The following is a 21,555-nucleotide window of genomic DNA, read 5'->3' on the forward strand; positions in this document are numbered from 1 at the left end:
TGAGTTATGGTGAAATGCTCAACTACAGCTGACTTCATGGGAAGCTTCTTTGACATTTTGAATTTATATTTTAAAAAATTGGTCAATCAAAATTTATTTTGAAGCCGGAGTCGGAACATTTCTACTGACTCTGACTCCACCCAAAATTGCTTCCGACTCCGACTCCACAGCCCTGAACTGCAGTGAAACAAACCAATGTCAAACCATGGTTTACAATTCTGGCGTGCTTCCCTAAACCAGTTAAAATTAACCATATCTATAGGATTGAACTTAAAAGCTCTGAACAGAGTGGTTCATGACAGATGCTATTGGAAGTCACTGATTCATACCATCACCATAAGTTGTAATTGACTTGAAAGCAAGCAAGCAACAATAGGGTTGAACATAACAACAGACTGTGGAAGGGGAGGAAGAACACATGAGCTCGGAGTTCATGCATGAAGCACTAAACCAAAAGTTTAGTGTTACCTCCCAACTACATCAGAATTATTGTTCTATGCAATACAAATTAGACTGCAGTTACAGTGTATGCCCAGTTTTGGAAAGTATGTTTTTAAAAGAATTCTAACAAACTGGAGAGTAGCAAAGATAACTGAAGTCATAATATGAAGAAACAAAATCCCCATTTGTTTCAACTTTTGTTTTGAGATTCTAAATTCCACGAGTGGGAACCCTCAGTTTAAATTTAAGTTGTACAAGGAAGGACAAGTCTTCACCCATACTTTTTCACTTAATATCCCACAGAACAAATCACAAGCTATATCAACCATTTGTCTACACCACATCCTATGCTATTTTCCCCATTAGAGATCCTTTCCAGTTTAGCCTGGGTAAGCACTATTTTTTAAAAAAGTAATAATTTTCTTGCCATCTCTCCTCAGAATATTTGGACAAACTACAAGCACTGTGGTGATTTTTACAACTGCATCTACATGCCAGGACATTTACTTGCCAGCAAATAGTATTTGAAAGTCCACTGCTCCACCGTCTCTTTCCACGCTCACATTTTAATGACTAAATATGAAGATGTTTGTGCATACATTTAACACTATTTCAAAAACAACAACACTCTGTTCATAGGCTTTGTGTGGACGGCTAGGACAAGCACAAACAGAGGTGAGCAACCAGGTTTCTCACTCTTTTAAAACCAACAAGGGGCAACAGTGAAGTCCTACCTTAAAAAAAAGGAAATACTAGCAGAGACAGCCAATAAGAGGTTTTGTGTTCTTGTTCCCCTATAAGCACTATAACGAGATGAATGTCTGATGTTTATGTAACCATTTGAAACCTACTGTGGTGTTAAGGTCTCCCGCCCATGCCAATCTTAAGCCCTCCGAGCCTCCCATTTCTTTATTGATCATTAGCTTGTAATCATGGAGGCCACCCCCTTCAGATTGCAACCTGTTCACTTTTCATATGACCAAATAATTAAGAACACTTGTCATGTCCCAGGCTATGGTCTGAAGGCACATGAGGCCACCACCTTGCTGAAGCTAAACAGGTCTGGGTCTGGTCAGTGCCTGGATAGGAGACCACCTGGGAACCACATGTATGCCGCCTTAGGTTCCATGGTGAAAGCAAGGTGGGGTATAAACGTAGCAAATAAATAATGTCTGAATACTCAGTGAAGTACCTTTAAACTCTAGGTTATCTAATCCAGTAGCACAAGTCCACTGCAGGATGCTATAGTCTTATTTTATTTATTTGTTATGTTTATATCCCACCCTTCTTCCCAGAAGGAACCCAGCTGTGGTCTTCAACCACAACTAACTGCAGCATATAGAGCTTCCTCTGTTGCTGTTCTTTTGCTCAACTGTTGCAACACACTCAGCTTGGTCACCAGGAAAGTCCTCCTAACAGCTCAATTCTAAAACATATTTATGTCAAAGGAAACTTCAGATTTTAATGATAGGTTGTCCTGGTTTCATGCCTTCACTTGGAGTGGCAATAAGATAGCGAGTGATTCTGTGATGTGAACTAGGCCCTCAGCATGAGCACCTGAATACATGGAAGTCTGATGTGCATGATTTTCCTCCACTTTCAGCAGACCTCAGTACAACTGAATGTTTAGATTGAAAGCTCTTTGTGTAGTGATGTTGCATAGCTGCTCCAAATAAATTAATCAACCAATTATCTGTAGTCATGGAAGCATGCTTAAAAGTAAGGTGCAACCTGGCTTTTTACAGCAATTGAAGTCTGTACTTGTTCTTCCTTCAAGGGGCATGATTAGCATTTATTCTTATTTAATTGTTCTATTGCTGAACTGAATTAGTTTAATAGGATCACTTGATGCCGGTTTACAGGCACTCAACAAGCCAGAAATATTTATTCCAGATCTACAATTGGAACCAGACATGCTGTGAGCAGAATTCCACTCGAGTATGGCAAGGCTATTTTAGTTTATTTCTCCCTCCCCTCTAGACAAACATGGGATGTTGTGCTGGGAAATCAACAAGGTGCCCTCTTTTGTCCAGCGCAACCACTGGATCTGAATCTTTTCTGCACATGGAGGGAACCCTTCATCTCACACAAAGGCACACCAATCACACCCCAAAATTTATATTCCTTGCTAAACATTACTACTTGTAATGTTCTCAGGTAAGACATCCTGAGATTTTTGTAAACTGAACAGCAGCATACATGCATTGTAGCTAAATGCATACATAAAATTATGCTGGAAGGTTGTCACATATGATACACTTCACAATCTTGTCCCAAATATATTTCAGAAATCAAATTCTGACTTGTCTGAAACTCCCAACTGCTTCAGGCTTCTCCTTTAAGTTTTTTTTGCATCAATTATACTTTTAAGATATTTTCTCCCAAATTTACCTGTATAAACAGTCCATATAGTCTGCCCCTTTACTGTATTCATCCCAGTATCTATGATACATTACCAGTACTTGTTCTTCAGAGTCCAAGACTCTCTACAAAAGAAAAAAAGGAGCATGAGAAAAAAAATAATTCCATGATTTGCACTGTAATAACCAGATGTCAGAAATACTGAGGAACAAACTTATTCTGCAATACTTTCTGCTTTATAGATGATTTCAAATATGTTTGGGAAACGCCATACATATTTACATGGTACTCCCATGTTGAACAAAATATTTAATGAATTAGAAAATAACTGCATCCATTAACAAATTGGGGAACAACTTGTATTCCATTATGAAATTCTGATATGCAGCAGTAAGACCCACATTTTGTACACCTGATAGTTACCTTGTGCAAATGCCGTACATGATTTTCCAAAAAATTTTTAGTTTCCATATAAAGTCTCTCCCCTAGAGGTTCAGGATAGGCCACACACAAAGCATAAATGTCCCTGGTTTTGAAGTCAAGGTTGAAACACATTTGGAAGTTCTCTTGAGAAACCTTTAACTAGAATTTAAAAAACACACCCAAAGCTGGGTTTCAAAGAGCCTTGTGCATTTGCACTGATTTTTTCTTCCAGTTGCAGCTCATTGTGCTACACAGAAGGCTGAACAGGAGGGCCTTTCCCAGTCTGTAGGAAAACCTGGGGAAGCATCACACGGGGTTTCAGTGAGAACGCGCTGGTGGTGATGGAGGAACTGAAAAGCACGTGTGTGTTCAAAGAATGCTATGCGTGAACCTTTGTGCCTGGCCCGTTATCCTGTATTTAGTGGGCCTTGTGGTAAGGAAACTATATCTTTCGAACAATCATTTTTAAAGAACGAAGTTATTTATACAAGCCGAGAGCAAGAAACAGTTTCTTACAGATTTTTTAAAATATCACTAAATGCACCATTTCATTATACTAGTAGAGGCTTAGGTTAGCAAGTTACTAGATCCAGGACAATACAGCAGTACTATATTGCCCAGAATATTTTATTCTTAAACACCCTGGTTTCTAAGGAGGATATTAATATCTTCCTTTGTATATTTATTACTAACCACATGACAATTGAAGTACCTTGTCAGGGGCGGGTAGGGGGAGTTTATAATCTAAATAGCCTTTAAAAGCAGCATACAGAGTTCCTAGAATAACCCCCAATGCAGAAAACTCTTTTATAGCTTTCCTAGAAGATACAAGAAGAAAAAGATAATTGCCAAAAAATGCTAATGACATCTCGTTACTCATTATACAAAGCATACTGTCAAATTTGTTTTCTCCATAAACTACCAAAAATACAGAGCATCAAAAGAAGCAAGGATTTTCAAGAAGGATCTGATCCATACCTAATGTAACTATGTGAGAAAAAGCACTATTATACTGTTGGGATTTGCTAAAGCAATTGATCAGACAGGAAACACAAAATAATGAAGAACAAAAGAAAAGAATTTTCTAATAGAATAGCTTGCTTATTGAATGCATCTATTATTTCTAATACCACAAAATATTACTGTTGCATTTAATGAGAAAGCTTTAAGTCCTGGGATTTCATTATACACTTGGCAGTTTTCATCAAGATTTACTCACACTAACAAATAATGAGCAATGGGTCTAATCAAATTATTCTAAAAATGGAAAGGTGAACAAGTTGCCAGTCATTCTTTTCAGAATAATTCACAATCAGTACAGATAATTCCATGGACTTTGAATTAAGGGGAAGTCTTTGCTCAATTCCCAAGCTTTTTTGCATTATGATTCACTTCAGATTAACAAAGCATACGTCTCTTTGGTGACCAAGCCCTTCTGATAGTGACTCTTCCAATAATGGCTTTAAACCAAAGATTATCCACCCAGGAGATCTCAAGGCCTCACAATCTGCTCTAAGAAGAATGTGAGTGGGAACCCTAAAGCGAGAAGGATCAATTACCAGATCTCAAGCCTTGAAGTGGCAACTTAGAACTTCTGAATGAGGAGTCAGAATTGGCCTGCCCTCTACCCAAAGTTCTTTTCTCTTTTAAAGGCAGAGGGTATAATCTGAAACTATGTAACAGCATCACAGTGCATGTCTCCAAATCAGAGCACTACTTCTTTTAATCCCCTCTATCTTCACTTGATTGGTGGAATTCTGGCATCTATCAGGCCTGCTTGGAGATAAGGACTCAGCTGACATTTGGGCCCTGTTGGAATATCTGCCTTCCCTGGTGCTGCAAAGCCTGATGCTGTTATCCAAATTCTGTTACCGTTTCCTCCAAGCCTTGCTAAGCATTCCTGCTAGGACACTTCAAGTTGGCAACTCTATTCCATGCTGCCGCCAAAGTACAATCCTCCAGACAGAGTTCTTGTTTCTGTATTTAGGTCTCCAGTGTTTAGATATCCAAAGCTACACCAATTTTGCAGTTTACCGATTACTGGAGCCCAAGTTCCTAGAAGCAACACATGGGCTTTCCAGGTGCTATGGTAATCATATTGAAAAGAATACAACAAGATCTTGCTGAAAAGCAATCCTCTGATTTCAATAACAAATCCACAACAAATGCTGAGAAGTGAAATCAGGGGCACAAAGAAATAGGAGTCATTTACCAGGTGCAAAATGGAGTGAACGCAGAATGACAGAATTGTGTGAAAGGGCTCTCACACCAAAAATCTATTCCTTCCAGACAGAACAATTAAAAGAAAGCTCGGAAATAACTAATACCTTTCTTAATGCATGAAATACCACTAACTTTCTAAAATTAAAAAAACACTAAAATTACTTCTAGTAATGTGCTTAAGTTATGCTGCACAGGCAGAAGTAGTGCCAGAAATATCTCATTCCTGCAGGGGTTCAGGCTGAAGAGATCTGAAGGTCAAAAGGTAACTGAAAGTGTGAGTCAATGATTTAAATAAAAGTATCATGTGAACTTTCATTGCTCTTTTCAAGAAGACTTGGAACTATACTGGGGCACAGTGTCCCATGCATATTTATCCTGTTTTCATTCTCAAAGAGGATGTGCACCAACTAAAAACTGAATTAAAACCTGCTGTGAAGATCAAAATGTTCAGACTCCATCTGAGCAATTCTCTAGACGGGACCATGATGTACTAGGTCTACCTAATGTAAGATCAAAGTAGGCAGGTTGTTTCTGTAAGAAAATATGGTTTCCCACCCCAATACTACATACTTCAGAAGGTCATTCATTGCATGTCCAACAAAAAGCTTTGACTGTTGGTTCAATTACTGGCATCTCCAGACAGGGCTAGGAAAAAATCTTATCTGAAACCCTAGAGAGCTGCTGCCAGTCAGTGCAAACAACAATGAGCTAGATGGACCAATAGTCTGATTTAGGATCAGGAGGCTTCTATATGCTGATGAATGCAGTCATTCTGCTACTGATACATAAAATGAATAGCTATCAGGAGATTCCACCTGATTTGAGATTTTACCACTTCATTCAGCAACATGAGTCTGATCTTGAAGAAACAGAAGTTCAGCATTTAAACACAGATGGGTTACATCTGGCTTACACAGTTCATAATTGCAAATACACTGACAACACTATAAAAAGGCCTTTTGTTGAACTGTCAGTCTCCAAAAATACAAACAATATGGATGACTATCTTTTCTTCCAGGGCAAACCAGTTGTCAAGCTCTCCGCTGTCATAGTCAATGAAAATGTCACTTCAGCAAAACACAACGTTAGAAATCTAACCCTGATGTAACTACAGTGAAGCTGAACAGTAGTTCAGACAAGGCTGGACATGCTTGCCATGCGATCGACATATTTGCTAGTCAACTTATTTGCTCAAGGTGAGTAAAAAGCTGTATCAAGCATCCAGAGTAGATACAAAAAAGCCATGTACTGAACTCAATGTATTAGGGTGGTCTTTATGGTTAATCCACAGCTTACAATTCTTAGAAAGTGATCAATTCAGAATTTGCTGATTCCATTGTATAAAACCTTTCTGGCCAACAAACTTTTTCACAAGGAACAGCAGTCCCTGTTTTTCACAGAACAAGTAAAAAATAGTCACAAGACATTTTATTCCAGATGGCATGATTTTGAGCCCAATATCTGCAAGACACATAATTATGTGAATTCAGAGTCCACCTTTTTTTGAAAGGATACGAGAAGCGGTCATTCCATGTCGTTCTTTCAACATAATCCAACATAACAACAGCTTTAATTGTTGTAAGAAGCTTGTTCCATGTTTCATCAAAATCAACTACTCGTGGTTTCAAGGACATTGTGGGGCGTTAGTATTAATCTGCAAAAAAGAAAAAAATCAAATGTTTAGTTTCAAATTAAAGTAACGTTAGCTGTAAATATGATTGTATTACTCAAATATTTTTCTTTCAACACCTTTACTTAGTTATAAATGGCTAGATTATGTACTCCCAAACAATCTGCATTATTACCAAGGCCAATTTATGCTGATATGCTCATTTACCTTTGCCACTGAAATGCTGCTTTGTGGTACTTCCCTAGCGTAGTGCAATATTCCATGACCTTCATTGTTGCCATGTATACGACAAATGGTGAGCGTGAGAATGAGTAACAGACCATCCAGCATAAATAGTCTGATTCAGGGAAAGAGCTCGAGATTGGGCCAATTTTACACATCAGACCTAGAGAGGTATCTATCAGATGCATACAAAATAGCACACAGCTTAGAAAAAATAGCTGAACTACTTCCTTGTATTTTTTGCAATAAAAAATGTAATCCAGCAATATTGAATGATTTTGTGCTTTCACAGGAAAGCCACGAGTGAGGCTAATGATGCTGCATTTAAGTAAAGAACAAAGAAAATGTGAGTTGTACTTAAATCACTTGTACTTCAGTTCTAACAAATTACTTTTAAATGAATCATTGTGGCACAGTGGTTAGTATATTGAACTAGGACAGGGAAGACCCAGGTTCAAATCCGCACTCAGTCATGGATCACTGTGGGACCTTACAAGTCACAATCTCTGTGTTTCACACAATTCTCTGTTTCATAACAGTTCAATTATTTATTTTTTAAAGGTCAGTTTTAGACCCCAAGCAATTTCCAATTCCACCTGGCTCTTCAGACAGGCTTTTGGGGTGGGTTAGGTTTTATTACTACTGTTTGAGATTTTAATGTTTTAATGCATTTGTATGTTTTTATGCTGTACGTCGCCCAGAGTGGCTGGATAATCAGCCAGATGGGCAACTAATAAATCTAATAAATAAATAAATAAATTTTGAGAACTGCTGAGCTAGCGTAGAAATGCACTGTACGGCTGTATTAGTTTTGGTAAAAAGGACAAGAAAAATTCAGTTAGCTTCTCTAAACCTGCTCCAAAATGATATTTCTCTTTATACTGCATCCAAATTTATAATGTGTGGACATATATCTAGACTGCATTTCCTCTTACATGCAATCACTATAGAAAGGCAACTGTGCCACAGAAACTGGTCATGAGGACAAATACTTTAAAAAAACAAAACTCCACTCATGGTATCAGACAATACAATTATGACCAAGATTTATTTTGAAGCTGTCACAATTGACTGGTTGGATCCAAATTTAAGACATGTTTAAAGGAGACCCATTAAACTCAATGGGACTGACATTAGACATGATGAATTTAAGCACCACTGATTTAAATGAGTCATGACTAAGTCTGGATCCAATCAACTGTGATACTTCCTCATACGATATTATGAATAACTGGGATGGGATGCACTGGCTGGGACCAACACTGTAATTCAAGAAGTTCTAAATTAAGCAACTATCTCAAGTCAGACTTGAACAATATCAGTTGACTGTAGTTAATTTACCAAATTATGATCCAGTGTCAAAAGCCAAGTCAGTGTATTGGATATCATGGATGTGTAACTTTTCTCCTTGTTTGCATTCAAAGAAATTTACTCCTTAGTAGCTACGGTGTCAATGGGGGTCTCTGGAAAAGTGAGGGCTGTTGAGTCAATTTTTTTGCACACACAAAATGGCAATATCAAAGTTACTTCAAGTTATCCAAGCGCACCAATGACACCAAATTATTTAATTGATGGTGCTGGCTATTCTAAAATAATTATTTCTGCCATTTTGTAGGAGTTAGCAAAAATCATCATTATCACACACGGTGCCTGCATGCCTCTTTACTCACAGTAAAGATGCACCAATAACCGTTTCCAGAATGCACGGAAAGGAAGAAACCATAGCAAACAGGGAGAAAACACTCAGAAGTAGAATAGAAATGGAAACAGAATAAAACTATAACAGTTGTCCCAGTGGTAGAATCAACTGCTTTTACTTAAAGGAAAAATGGCAATCAGTTAATTTTTGATGTAAATGGTAAGCCAATAAGTTGAAAAAACTCTCATGGCAGTCTGTTCACATGAACAAATTTAAAATTTATTCAGTCCAATAAGAAACCCTCCTAATGTACCTTCTTCATGAACTAATTACATTTTACCCTTATGGTAAAGAGTACACCACCACTTTACACTTGCATACCTATCTTCCCAGGTGTACTTCACACACAAGAATTTCAGAATGGCCTCGCTTGATAAATCTAAAAGATGACTTGAAATGAGAGGGAGCTAAGGTTGCGTAAACCTCAAGTGTGCAAAATGAGGAGGAAAAAACAAACACTGCATGAAAAAAATATTCCCAAGGAATCAACTGTGAGAACAGAAGAACCTTGCTTGATCAGACCAAAGGCCCATCTTGTCCACCACCCTGTCCCCAACAATGGCCAGCTAGATTCTTCTGGGAAGTTCACAAGTATAGCAGGATAGTGGAAACAGCTTTCCCCACTAGTTGTCGTCAGCACCTGGTATTCAAAAGTTTAGAGCAGCCTTTCCCAACCAGTGTGCCTCCAGATGTTGTTGGACCACAACTCCCATCTTTCCTGACCATTGGCAATGCTGGCTGAGGCTGATGGGAGTTGTGGTCCAACAACATCTGGAGGCACACTGGTTGAAAAAGGCTGGTTTAGAGTTTTCATTGTAGCTGTTATGGTTTATAGTGGTTGACAGAACTATCTTCAATGAATTTGTCTCATTTTAAAAAAATCAAACCCGTGGCCTCTACATCTTGCCATGGGGCATTTTCCTCTTAACAGAAACAACAGTGTAGTAGCCTTATGAAAACCCTATTCGTAGGGTCGCCATAAGTAGGAATCAACTTGAGGCAGTACATTTAAATTTTCACTGACAAGCGAGCCCAAAGATAAAATATGAAAAACTGCTACAATATCCAATAGCAGCATAAACAATGGCAGATTAAAAAAAATCAAAACAGCAACCGAGTTCAGTACTGTACAGTAACAAACAACAACAAATAACCCAGCCTTAGCACTAATAGCCTATGCAAAAACTAACAGTTCATGCTGGTCGTATGACAGAAGAAAGAGAATTCCATAAAGAGCGCACCATCACAGAGAAGACTATCGTGTGTGAAGCAGTCCCTAAGATTCTGCAGGCATAACATTGTGGGAGTACTTCCTTTACTGAGTTATGCCATGTGCCACATTACTCCTTCACATACGTTAGGTTTGTTTCACATACGTTAGGTTTGTTCAAGCCTTGGAGACTTGCTACTTGCTCAAGAAAAAAATCCTTCCTGGTAGGGAGACTGCCGAGTCCACTGCTTGAAGTCATCTTGATCCGATATATGAAGTGAATGGAGAACGTGGCAATGTGTGAACCGATTTATAAACAGAGACACAAAATCCATAAACTGCACTGAAAAAACGCAAGGATTACATGGAATGAGACACACACATTTACATTCATCCTTACCACCCTCACATATCATTTAAGTTATTACAGGTAACAGTATAATTTGACAGCAAATCCATTATTATTATTTGCAGAGTAGCATTATTTAAACACCACTACACATTTGGTCATTTTGATTCAACCAACTAACACGATTATTTTCTACAATCTAAAAGAGTGTGGCAATTTCAGTAAAAGTGTTCTGTGGCAAATTGCTCAAATTTTTGTTGTTGCTTTCACTGATTTCCAAGTAAGAACCAAGAGCTGTAGATGTGTCAGGCAACTACAAAATATTTTATGCAGGAAATGAGAAATTAAGAAGTAACGAGGTTGCTTTAATAGTGAGAAGTGGTGTAGCAAAAGCAATTAGGAGCTACAACGCAAGGTCTGAATGAGTGATATCAATGAGATTAAACGGGAAACCTATTAACATAACCATCATCCAAGTCTACGCTCCAACGTCAAACGCAGAAAAAGAAGAATTGGAGAGATTTTACACAGAAGTACAGAAGCAAATTGATCACACACCAAAACAAGATATGATGATAACCATGGGGGACTGGAATGCAAAAGTAGGGAATAGAGAAGAACTAGGAATTGTGGGGAAATGGGGCTTAGGTGACAGAAATGAAGCAGGAAAAAGACTTATTGAATTCTGTGAAGCCAATAATTTGTTTCTTGCGAACACATTTTTTGAGCAACCAAAAAGACGACTGTACACATGAACAGAGCCACCCCTAGGCATTGGGAAGCGGGGCAGTTGCCCCGGGCCCCGTGCTTTGGGGGGGCCCCACGCTTGGTGATCTGCTCACCAGCCAGCTCCTCCCTCCCTGCCTGCTCGCCTTCACCAGGCAGGGCGCAGCACTCGCTCGCTCTCTTTCTGCCCGGGATGGGGGCTCGCTTGCCTGCCAGCCCGCCATGCCAAAGCCGCTGCTGCTGCTGCTCCTGCTGCAGTCAGTGAGTGGTAGCCGCCCCGGGGACAGCGACCTGGGCCGGCAGTCCCGGGACTGGTGCCTGCGCACCTACGGCAGCGTCTCAGCCAAGACCGTGACCCAGAGCAAATGTGGGAGGCCTCAAACTTTGCTTTTGCCCCGGGCCCCGCACATGCTAAGGGAGGGCCTGCACATGGACATCACCAGATGGTCAATATAGGAATCAAATTGATTATATAATTGGTAGCAGAAGATAAAGAAGTTCCATACTTTCTGCAAAAACAAGACCAGGAGCAGACTGCAGTACAGATCATGAACTGATCATATCGAAAATCAGAGTAAAGCTAAAGAAGAACAAAGCAATCATAATGCCAAAATACAATTTAAATAACATCCCAAAATACAATTTAAATAACATCCCAGAAGAATATAAAGATCAAATAAGGAACAGGTTTGAGGCTTTAAACTTAGTTGACAGAGAACCAGAAGAGCTATGGACATGGTCAGGGACATTATCAGGGAAGAATGCAAAAAAAAGTACCTCTTGTTACAAAGAAAGACCTCAATAGATGACTGAAGAAACTCTTAAAATGGTTAAAGAGAGAAGGAAAGCAAAAGCAAAAGGAGATAGAAACACGGTCAGAATCCTAAATGCGACTATACAACGACAAGTACGTAGGGACAAAGAAAACTATTACAATAGTTATTGTATAGAAATAGAAAAGGACAATAAAATGGGAAGAACAAGAGCCCTATTCCAAAAGATTAGAGAAATGAAAGGGAAATTTAAACCACGAGTAGGGATGTTGAATAATCAACAGGGGAACACACTGACTGACAGAGATGAAATGAAAGGAAGATGGAAGCAATACACTGAAGAACTCTATAAAAGAGATGCAAGGATGACAGATTCATTCAGGAACGAACCATATGATGAAGAACCAGAAATTTTAGAATGTGAGGTGAAAGCTGCTCTTAAAATTCTTGGAAGAAACAAATCACCAGGAATAGATGGTATACCAATAGAGTTGCTACAAGCTACTGAGACTGAATCTGTCCAAATTTTGACAAAAATTTCTCAAGAAATAAGGAAAACTAAACAATGGCCCACAGACTGGAAGCGTTCAATATATATCCCATTTCCAAAGAAAGGGGATCCCAGAGAATGCAGTAATTATCAAACTATTGCCTTAATATCCCATGCAAGTAAAGTAATGCTCAAGATTTTACAACAAAGGCTCTTACCATATATGGAGCGAGAAATGCCAGACGTCCAAGCTGGATTTAGAAAGGGAAGAGGTACCAGAGATCATATCGCAAACATACGTTGGATAATGGAACTGAGCAAGTAATTTCAGAAGAAAATCACCCTGTGCTTTATAGACTACAACAAAGCCTTTGACTGTGTAGATCATTAAAAACTATGGAATGCTTTAAAAGAAATGGGGGTGCCACAGCATCTGATTGTCCTGATGCGCAACCTATACTCTGGACAAGAGGCTACTGTAAGGACAGAATATGGAGAAACCGATTGGTTCCCCATCGGAAAGGGTGTGAGAGAGGGGTGTATTTTATCACCCTTTTTGTTTAATCTGTACACAGAACATATCATACGGAAAGCGGGATTGGACAAAGATGAAGGAGGTGTGAAAATTGGAGGGAGAAACATCAAAAATTTAAGATATGCAGACAATACCATACTCTTAGCAGAAACCAGTAATGATTTGAAAAGAATGCTGATGAAAGTTAAAGAGGAAAGCACAAAAGCAGGACTACAGCTGAATGTCAAAACGACTAAAGCAATGACAATAGATTTATGTAACTTTACAGTTGACAATGAGGACATTGAACTTGTCAAGGATTATCAATACCTCGGCACAGTCATTAACCAAAATGGAGACAATAGTCAAGAAATCAGAAGAAGGCTAGGACTGGGGAGGACAGCTGTGAAAGAACTAGAAAAGGTCCTCAAATGTAAAGATGTATCACTGAACACGAAAGTCAGGATCATTCAGACCATGATATTCCCAATCCCTATGTATGGATGTGAAAGTTGGACAGTGAAAAAGGCGGATAAGAGAAAAATCAATTCATTTGAAATGTGGTGCTGGAGGAGAGCTTTGCGGATACCATGGACTACAAAAAAGACAAATAATTGGGTGTTAGAACAGATTAAACCAGAACTGTCACTAGAAGCTAAAATAATGAAACTGAGGTTATCATACTTTGGACACATCATGAGAAGATATGATTCACTAGAAAAGGCAATAATGTTGGGAAAAACAGAAGGGAGTAGAAAAAAGAGGAAGGCCAAACAAGAGATGGATTGATTCCATAAAGGAAGCCACAGAGCTGAACTTACAAGATCTGAACAGGGTGGTTCATGACAGATGCTCTTGGAGGTCGCTGATTCATAGGGTCGCCATAAGTCGTAATCGACTTGGAGGCACATAACAACAACAACAAACTGCAACGGAATAGGATATTCATTGTTAGTATCTTTCTCACCTTTGCAGCAGAGGGATTTCCTGAATAGAATAAATGCCTGGTGAGTGTTATAGTCAATGACAAGAAGGGACACCTTCTGTGGAGAAGATGTTTTCAAAGTCCATGGTTTCTTTAGAGGCAATTTTCTAAAACTGTTGTAGGTAGATTTAATTTTAAGGGCCAAACTGTTGGTGGGATTTTGCATGATGCATTTTGGATGCCAAGAATTCCAGTTTGACTGTGAGCATATGTGGATTTAACAGAACTGTCTTGTTTTGCTGAGATCAAAGAAAGTAATGTAAGGTTTTTCATTGGTGCTACTGCATGCAAGCTGGATTTTCCATTCTCAGGATTCTTAGAACCATCCCATTCACTTTCAGTACCAAGTCTGAAATCCAGCAATGTTATTCATGAAGGCCAAACCTGAAACACCGAATTAAAACATTAACCCTCCCTGTAGTTTGTTATTCATCCAGTTACATTTTTTGGGACTGACTTGGGATTTCCAAAATTGGAACAAAAGTCTATAGCTCTATGCTCCAGCTTGGATGTAACACTGTTCAAATGCTTTTTAATTCATATGCTAACACATAAGGTCAGCTCTAGACTAACAGCACTATCCTAACCACTGCCTACTCAGAAACAAGCCCTACTGATTTCAATAGGGCTTACTCCCAGGGAAATGGGATTAAGTGTGCATCCCAAATTAGTCAATGTTTAAGGCCCATGGAAATCGGTGGAACCAATTTAAGCCTGTATCCAACCCAGAATTTTTGAACAAACACGTTCATGAGAATACTATCTATGTATCCAACCAGCCTCACGTATGGAGAGCAATTGGGGAGGCTCGCAGTACGACATGCAGACAGCGAAATGATATAGCCCACTCCCTAGAAATACCGGAGAGGGAAAAAAGGACGGAAGAACATATAAGGGGCACCTGAACCACAGGGAAATGGGGGGGGGTAGAGAAGAGAGCGGAGAAAGAGGGTGGCGCCTCTTGGCGCCCCCGCCCCCCTAAGGTTACCTGGCAACAGGAGAGGCCTGGGTTAGTGTCGCCTCCCCGCCCTCTCCCCACACAGCGTGTCTTGCGCAGGCTGCGGCTCCTGCCCCACCGCTCTCCCGGATCCTTCTCACAGGGCTGCCATTACCCAGCCGCCACGGCTGCCCGATGAGCCCCGCCCACTGGCTTCCCAGTAGCTCAGCGCGGGCGGGTTGGAGGGGAGCGAGGACGCGACCATTTACCTATTCCTTTTCCATCGGCTGTCGCCAACCTCCAACGCTCAAGGGCAGCCGCTTCCCCCGGTTTCTCGGCGCGTCAAGAGCCTCATCAAGTCTTTACACCGGAATAATAGCCAATCGTTCATAACCGCATCCTCTCTTTCCCCTTTCCCTCCGAAGTATGGAAGAGAGTTGGTATCGCCCGAACGACGGAAAGCGCCAAAGGCCAAGATAGCTCACCGCTTCCGTTCCCTCAAATAAATAAATAAATGCGGCTTCCTTTACTGTAGATTTAAAAGGAGAGTCAGGCTAACTTGACAGTGCTTGTTGGTGTACGGGGTCTCTTTGCTCCTTTGAATACTGTATGTGTGGCATACTTTCCCCCCTTTTCTTCCACAAAGTGGGTCACAAAATGAAAAAATACGTAAATAAAAGCGGCGGCAACGCAGCCGAAGCTCTGCTCACGGCCAGAGTTCGATTCCAACGGAAGGGGGAAGTCGAATCTCCGGTAAAAGGGGTCGAGGTCCACTCAGCCTTCCATCCATCCGTGGTCGGTAAAATGAGTACCCGGCACATGCTGGGGGGGTAAAGAAAGGCCAGGGAAGGAATTGACAATCCCACCCCATATATACGGTCTGCCTAGTAAACGTCGCAAGATGTCACCCTAAGAGTCGGAAACGACTCGCACTATAAGTGCAGGGACACCTTTACCTTTAGCGGAGAAAATTAATGTTGTAGCTAAACAGACACTTCCGTTGTTGCTAGTCCTCAAATCAGCAATTGCAAGAGGAGTTATGATGAAAGAGAAAACAAATGTATCTACGGGATACAGCTTTTGCATGCAAGCCAGGGTTGTAATTATATGGTGAAGAGTGCAATGTGCTCTGCTGATGCTCAGAGGCAATCACCGGTGGTTCATAAGAGCCCAGCTGGGTCAGGCTAAAGGCCCATCTACTCCAATATTCTGTTCTCACGGTGGCCAACTGGGGAGCCTGTGTGGCCAGCATTCTCCTCCCTTTTAATTGTTCAGTATAGTTAGTGGAAATATCCAATATAAGGGGTGGAATGGACTTGTTCCTATTGTCCTGTCATCCTCAGCTCTGAAATCCCTCCTTCTCTGGAAACGCGTAACAATTTGACCCTTGCATTTTCTGCTGACTTTGTAGAAGCTGGTTTTTTGATGGTCTGGAATAATCTGAAATGAAGTTTCAGCCATTGTAGGTTGGATGTATAACTTAACATTGTTTTCACTGGTACCAGATTTTTTGATAGATAAACCATACATATCATACGTTCAGGCAAGCCTTTTGAGTGAAGAAGTCTGGCTGTAATATTTTATATCTGCAATCCCATGCACAATGAGTAAGCACCAAATAGGTTTGGGCTATGCCTCTGAAGTTCACAGCTGTATTGGATCTAAAAAAAACTAGCCACCTAGAGGGCACTATATCCTGTGCAATGTAAAGTTGTCAGACTGCAGAATCCTTATGCCTCTCACTGTCCACCCAAATATAAAGTTCTTATAGCAATGAAGACAAAACAAAATCTAGTCTAGGGTGACCAGATGCTAAGGAAGACTAAGTTCTTCTACCTTTAATAATTGAGTAGAAGAGGTTTTTTTTACAGGTTAGGATAAGACTTCATGCATCTGATGAAGGGGACACTGGTCTGTGAAAGCTTGTATCATAATAAATGTGTTTGACTTGAAGGACAGGGCCTTAAGAGGTATGCTATATTGCTCACGGTTTTAATTGCGCTATTTTAAAATTGTTTTTAAGTATCTTGAGTGTATGTTAATGTTTTAATGTTGCAAACAGTTTGATTTTAGCTTAATGCAGATTCTTGTATCTTTTTATTATATGTATCCACTTTTATCCGTAGGCCGCCTTGAGTTCCAATTTTTGAAAAAGGGCGGGGTAAAAATAAAGATAGTAAATAAATAAATAAATAAGGTGCCACAAAACTCTTAGGTGTTTTTGGTGTAACAGATTAATATGAATACCTCTCTAGAAATTTTGGCATGTTTGTCGTGCTTGATTTAGAGAAGCTAAATCTGTTAAAACTAGCAGTAGCATCTCATTTAGCCTGGTATAAATACATTAGGCAGAGTTCTATGCACATATTACATGGTAAAAGTACAGAGGTCTCTGTGTCTTTTCTGGGATGGAAAAGAGTAAGTAACATGGCAAAACCATATATATCAAATGAAAAAGTTGTTTAAGGACATTAGAGTTCTTACAAAACTTTCTTACAGAAAAAAACCTGCAAACCATCTAGCCTCAAAGTCAGACTTTCAGAAAAGGAGCACAGTGATAGATAGCATCTTCTGAAAATTTATTTTGCTCAATTTATACATAGAACATCTAGCAAATATGCTGATAATGCACCAATACTGGGCTAGATAAACCAATGGTCTGACTCAGTATACAACTTCCTCTGTTCCTAATTCAGTCCTTCTCAATTAAAAGTATGTAACCTGGTTGCGTACACTCCATGCATTTAAAGCACAATTTCCCCTAAAGAATCCTGGGAACTGTAGTTTATTAAGGGTACTGGAAATTATAGCTCTGTGAGGCTAAACTACTAATTAAAGAACTGATGCAATGGCAAATTAAACGTAAATGGCAAATTAAATATAATGGATTGCAACCATTCCTGGTCACATCAGGAATGCATGTGAGCAGTGTTTTGACACTGAACACTGCATCTTGCAGTGAATGTTAGAACAGTGAGATGTGATGCATTGCTTAATGATAATTCTTATAGTGGTTCATTGTCACTAAACCTGTGAGTTTTCCATAGACTTAAGTTACTTAATAAAGTCTCATCTTCAGTTTCTTTATTACAAGATATGGCTGTGAGTAGGGATAATCCAGGATTTGCCTTTCATTTTCATCATCTATTTATTTCTATACTGCCAAGGGTCCCAGAGCAGAAACCGATTAATACAAAAGAAACAATAAAACTACAGTAAATGCAAAGTACACTATAAATCAATAAAAAAATCAATAAAAATAGCAGAAACCCAGGCACACCATAAATCACACACTCAGTTGCATTTGTGCTCTCACCACAACGCTACTGCTATCCACAAAACAATTGCCCACACAAAAGGTTTCTTTCTGGAAGCAGCTGCAGCTGTGGCAAAGTTCACACTAGAAAAATGTCTTCACTTGGTGCCAGGCTGATATCACAGTTGACAGGAAACAAAACCTCCCTGTAGAGGGTATTCCCTAAGTAGGATGCCACAACCAAGAAGATCTCTCTCCAATCACCATCTACCTAATTTTGGATGTAGAAGGAACCAAAGGAAAGCAGTGTTGAAACAGGCTCATGTAGCAGTTGTTCTTATGGTACTCACATCCCAAGCCATTTTGGGCTTCATAGGGAAACACCTGCACTTTGAATTGTGCCTGGAAATGGGCCAGTAGCCAGTGTAGCTGTTTAAGGACTAGTAAGATATGTTCTGTATAACTGGTCCCAGTTAGTAATGCATTGTTGCATTTTGTACTACCTGAAGTTTCTGAGACATTTTAAAGCCTCATGTACAGCACATTGCCATAGTCTAGCTAAGCGTTTACCAGAATTATTTATTTATTACATTTGTATAACGCCCCATAGCCGAAGCTCTCTGAAGTATGTGAATATGTATGGCTAGATTAACATATGGATTTGTAAACTGAATATGGCATAATCCCAAATCTTTGGTCTTGCAATCCATGTGTCTTTTGTACACAGAATTATATTTACTTATGTAAGATCACTTACTAGAAGGTTAAATCCAATGCCTTCTTATTTGAAATAAGCCACATTAAAGTGGGATTTACTTCTGAGTAAACATGAAAAGAGTTAAATTGTAACTATCCACAGCTTTCCATAAGTAAGGGCCAGTAGGTACCTGATGAACCTTAGCATGTTATAAATATATATATTTGAAACTGAACACCTTGCAGAACTAAGATAGCCAAAGGTAGCCAGCACATTGTTCCAGAACTACAAGAGTCCTTGGGTCCAATAGGACAAATGTCTGAGTAAACTGTGTAATTCACAATTCTTAAACTCAGAAGTCAGATATGTCCCCTCATGGTTTTCTTTTGTTACGTAGAAAAGTAGCCTTTAAATTAATGTGTCCCACAGATGGTCATGATTCAGTTTTAACATGTTTGTTTGTACTAAAAAATATCTTATTTTAAATGTTTTGTCCATTCTGATTTAATGAAGTGAGCATACTAATCGCATGTTCTGTCACTTGGATGCAAAATGCTTGAAGATCTCACTGGAGGTCTTTAAACAGAGGCTGGAGTGGCAACCAAGACTGTTGTGGGTGCTCTAACTCTGGATTTCCTGGACTAGAGAGCCTTCAAGTAACCTCCCCCCAATTCTGTGGTCTTTTGAAGAATGATGTTTGTCTTTTTGTACATGTCATTGTTGCTGATTAAGGCTGCAATCCAATACAAGTCTTCTCAGGAATAAGATACATGGGGTTCAATGGGACTTAGGCCCAGATTAAGTATTGGATTGCAGCCTAAATTATGATGTAGTAGAGTATTTAGCACACTCATGTAAAAATACACAAAACCAAAAATGCATTTGTTATTTTACATCTTGAAATAGCTGATATGGCTAGTATTTCATTGTACTTGCTCACTGTGTTCCACATTCCCACTTCTAGCAATAATACCTCAAATCCTATCTACCCATCACTCAGACACTATTCTACTACCAAATCAGGCCAAATTTAAGTTGATCCTGCAACCTAATTTCAGGTGAGATTTAGATTGAGGAGCCCGGGTCAAAGTGATTTCTGGTGTGTCACCACCTACACAGATAAATCTGTCAGACTAGAGACTCTGAAAAGTCATGTGCCTTTAGGGTACACTCCCATGTAGGCTTACTTAGTGTGATTTACTTTAAAGTAAATGCACAAGTTGTATAGAAGGCAACATTTGATCAGCTACACATTTCTGCATCAAAGTGCAGTGGCCAGAGAAACAGCATTGTCTAATTTTCTCTTCTATGAAGCTAGTTCCATGACGGTCTGGCAACCTTAACATGCAGAGACTAAGAAAAGCATGTAAGAAGTCCATTTAGTGATGCACCATGGCTAGGAAACCATAGTTCACAAATGGACAAAACTGGGTCGTGGTGATGGGTAGGGTTATTGTTAAGGGCTACAAGCACAATTTTGTAGCAAATATTCCAGTAATTAGAATTATTTCATGTGGGTATTATTATTTTTCTCTTGATACCTGATCCACCTATTTCCTTTCTGTGCCATTTCCATAAAGGGATACTTTTCCTGATGTTTCTACTTTCAGACCTTTCCTTCCAGGAGTCTGACATGATTAGTTATTGTAGGTAGTACAACACATTTGTTTACTCCTGGGAGTAATTGTATACCATAGAAGTCTCTAGAAGGCTTAGGCAAAAACTTTACTATTACGTATACTGTATTCTTTTTTTGGGTTCTGCCAACACCAGTGCAAGCCCCCGCACAGGACGAGCTGTTCGACAGTGGAACAGACTGCCTCAGATGGTGGCATCTCCTTCACCTCTTTACCCTGTCCTTTGATACCTCAGATGTATAATTTTAGGACCCACCCTATTTTGTGATTTTAGGTAGCTTTTCATGCTATGTTTTTAAATTGTTGTAACATGTCCTGGGACTTCTGGGTGAAGGGTGGGCAAATGATGACGATGATGTTGATGATGATGATGATTATGTGGCTGGATACATAATCGGGATATTGTAATAGTGGATGTCTTGCAGCAAGGTAAGACAACCTTTTAGACCCCTTTCAACTATAAAATCAATGTGACTATTTGTAGTAGATTAGAATTACATCTCATGAAGCTTTTTATTTAACACATTTGTGTCCTATCCTTTCACTAAGTAGCTCAAGAGCAGTGTACATAGGAGGCTATCCCAGTGTACAGTATTCTCATAGGTGGATCAGACTGACAGATGATTTCTCCAAGACCACTCGAACACCAGTCCTATTCATGCTGTTATGAGAGTAAACACCACCGAAGAAGTAATTGGGATCAATGCAATGTAGTTAAGGTGCTCCCAGGTCCATTTAAAGCAGGAGGTTTCAAAACATTTGATCGTATCCTAGTGGGGTGATAGAGTAGGCATTTATATTTAGGTTTCATACAGAATTAACCAGTGGTTTTCAATGGCTGAAACAGCTTCCTTTTCCTAGCATGTTTTTATGTTGTCGTTATTTATTATACAGCCTTGTGGGTTTTTCACATTCCGCAATGTTAAACTGAAAATACCCCCCATGACATTCTGATGCTTCCCATAAGCTCATTTCAAAACAA

At 39.5% G+C, this 21,555-nt stretch overlaps 1 protein-coding gene across 7 annotated transcripts in view; it reads right to left on the minus strand.

Annotated features, from left to right (window-relative positions):
* Nucleotides 1–15,498, minus strand: part of CUL2 (cullin 2) — a 56,505-nt gene extending 41,007 nt beyond the window's left edge. The window contains exons 1-6 of one of the 7 annotated variants that reach the window (XM_061586679.1): nucleotides 15,253–15,498; nucleotides 14,029–14,430; nucleotides 10,376–10,552; nucleotides 6,964–7,102; nucleotides 3,226–3,328; nucleotides 2,833–2,927 (exon numbers count right to left, since the gene is read on the minus strand). In XM_061586679.1, the coding sequence (XP_061442663.1) occupies nucleotides 2,833–2,927; nucleotides 3,226–3,328; nucleotides 6,964–7,082 (317 nt within the window). In that variant the 5' untranslated portion in view covers nucleotides 7,083–7,102; nucleotides 10,376–10,552; nucleotides 14,029–14,430; nucleotides 15,253–15,498. Of the gene's footprint in view, nucleotides 1–2,832; nucleotides 2,928–3,225; nucleotides 3,329–6,963; nucleotides 7,103–10,375; nucleotides 10,553–13,882; nucleotides 13,988–14,028; nucleotides 14,431–15,034; nucleotides 15,208–15,252 lie in introns of those variants that run through there. The other 6 variants (XM_061586677.1, XM_061586680.1, XM_061586678.1 and 3 more) reach the window with 6 other exon arrangements.
* Nucleotides 15,499–21,555: the final 6,057 nt, after the last annotated feature.

This window comes from Rhineura floridana, chromosome 10 (assembly GCF_030035675.1).
Source record: "Rhineura floridana isolate rRhiFlo1 chromosome 10, rRhiFlo1.hap2, whole genome shotgun sequence".
Taxonomy (NCBI): domain Eukaryota; kingdom Metazoa; phylum Chordata; class Lepidosauria; order Squamata; family Rhineuridae; genus Rhineura; species Rhineura floridana.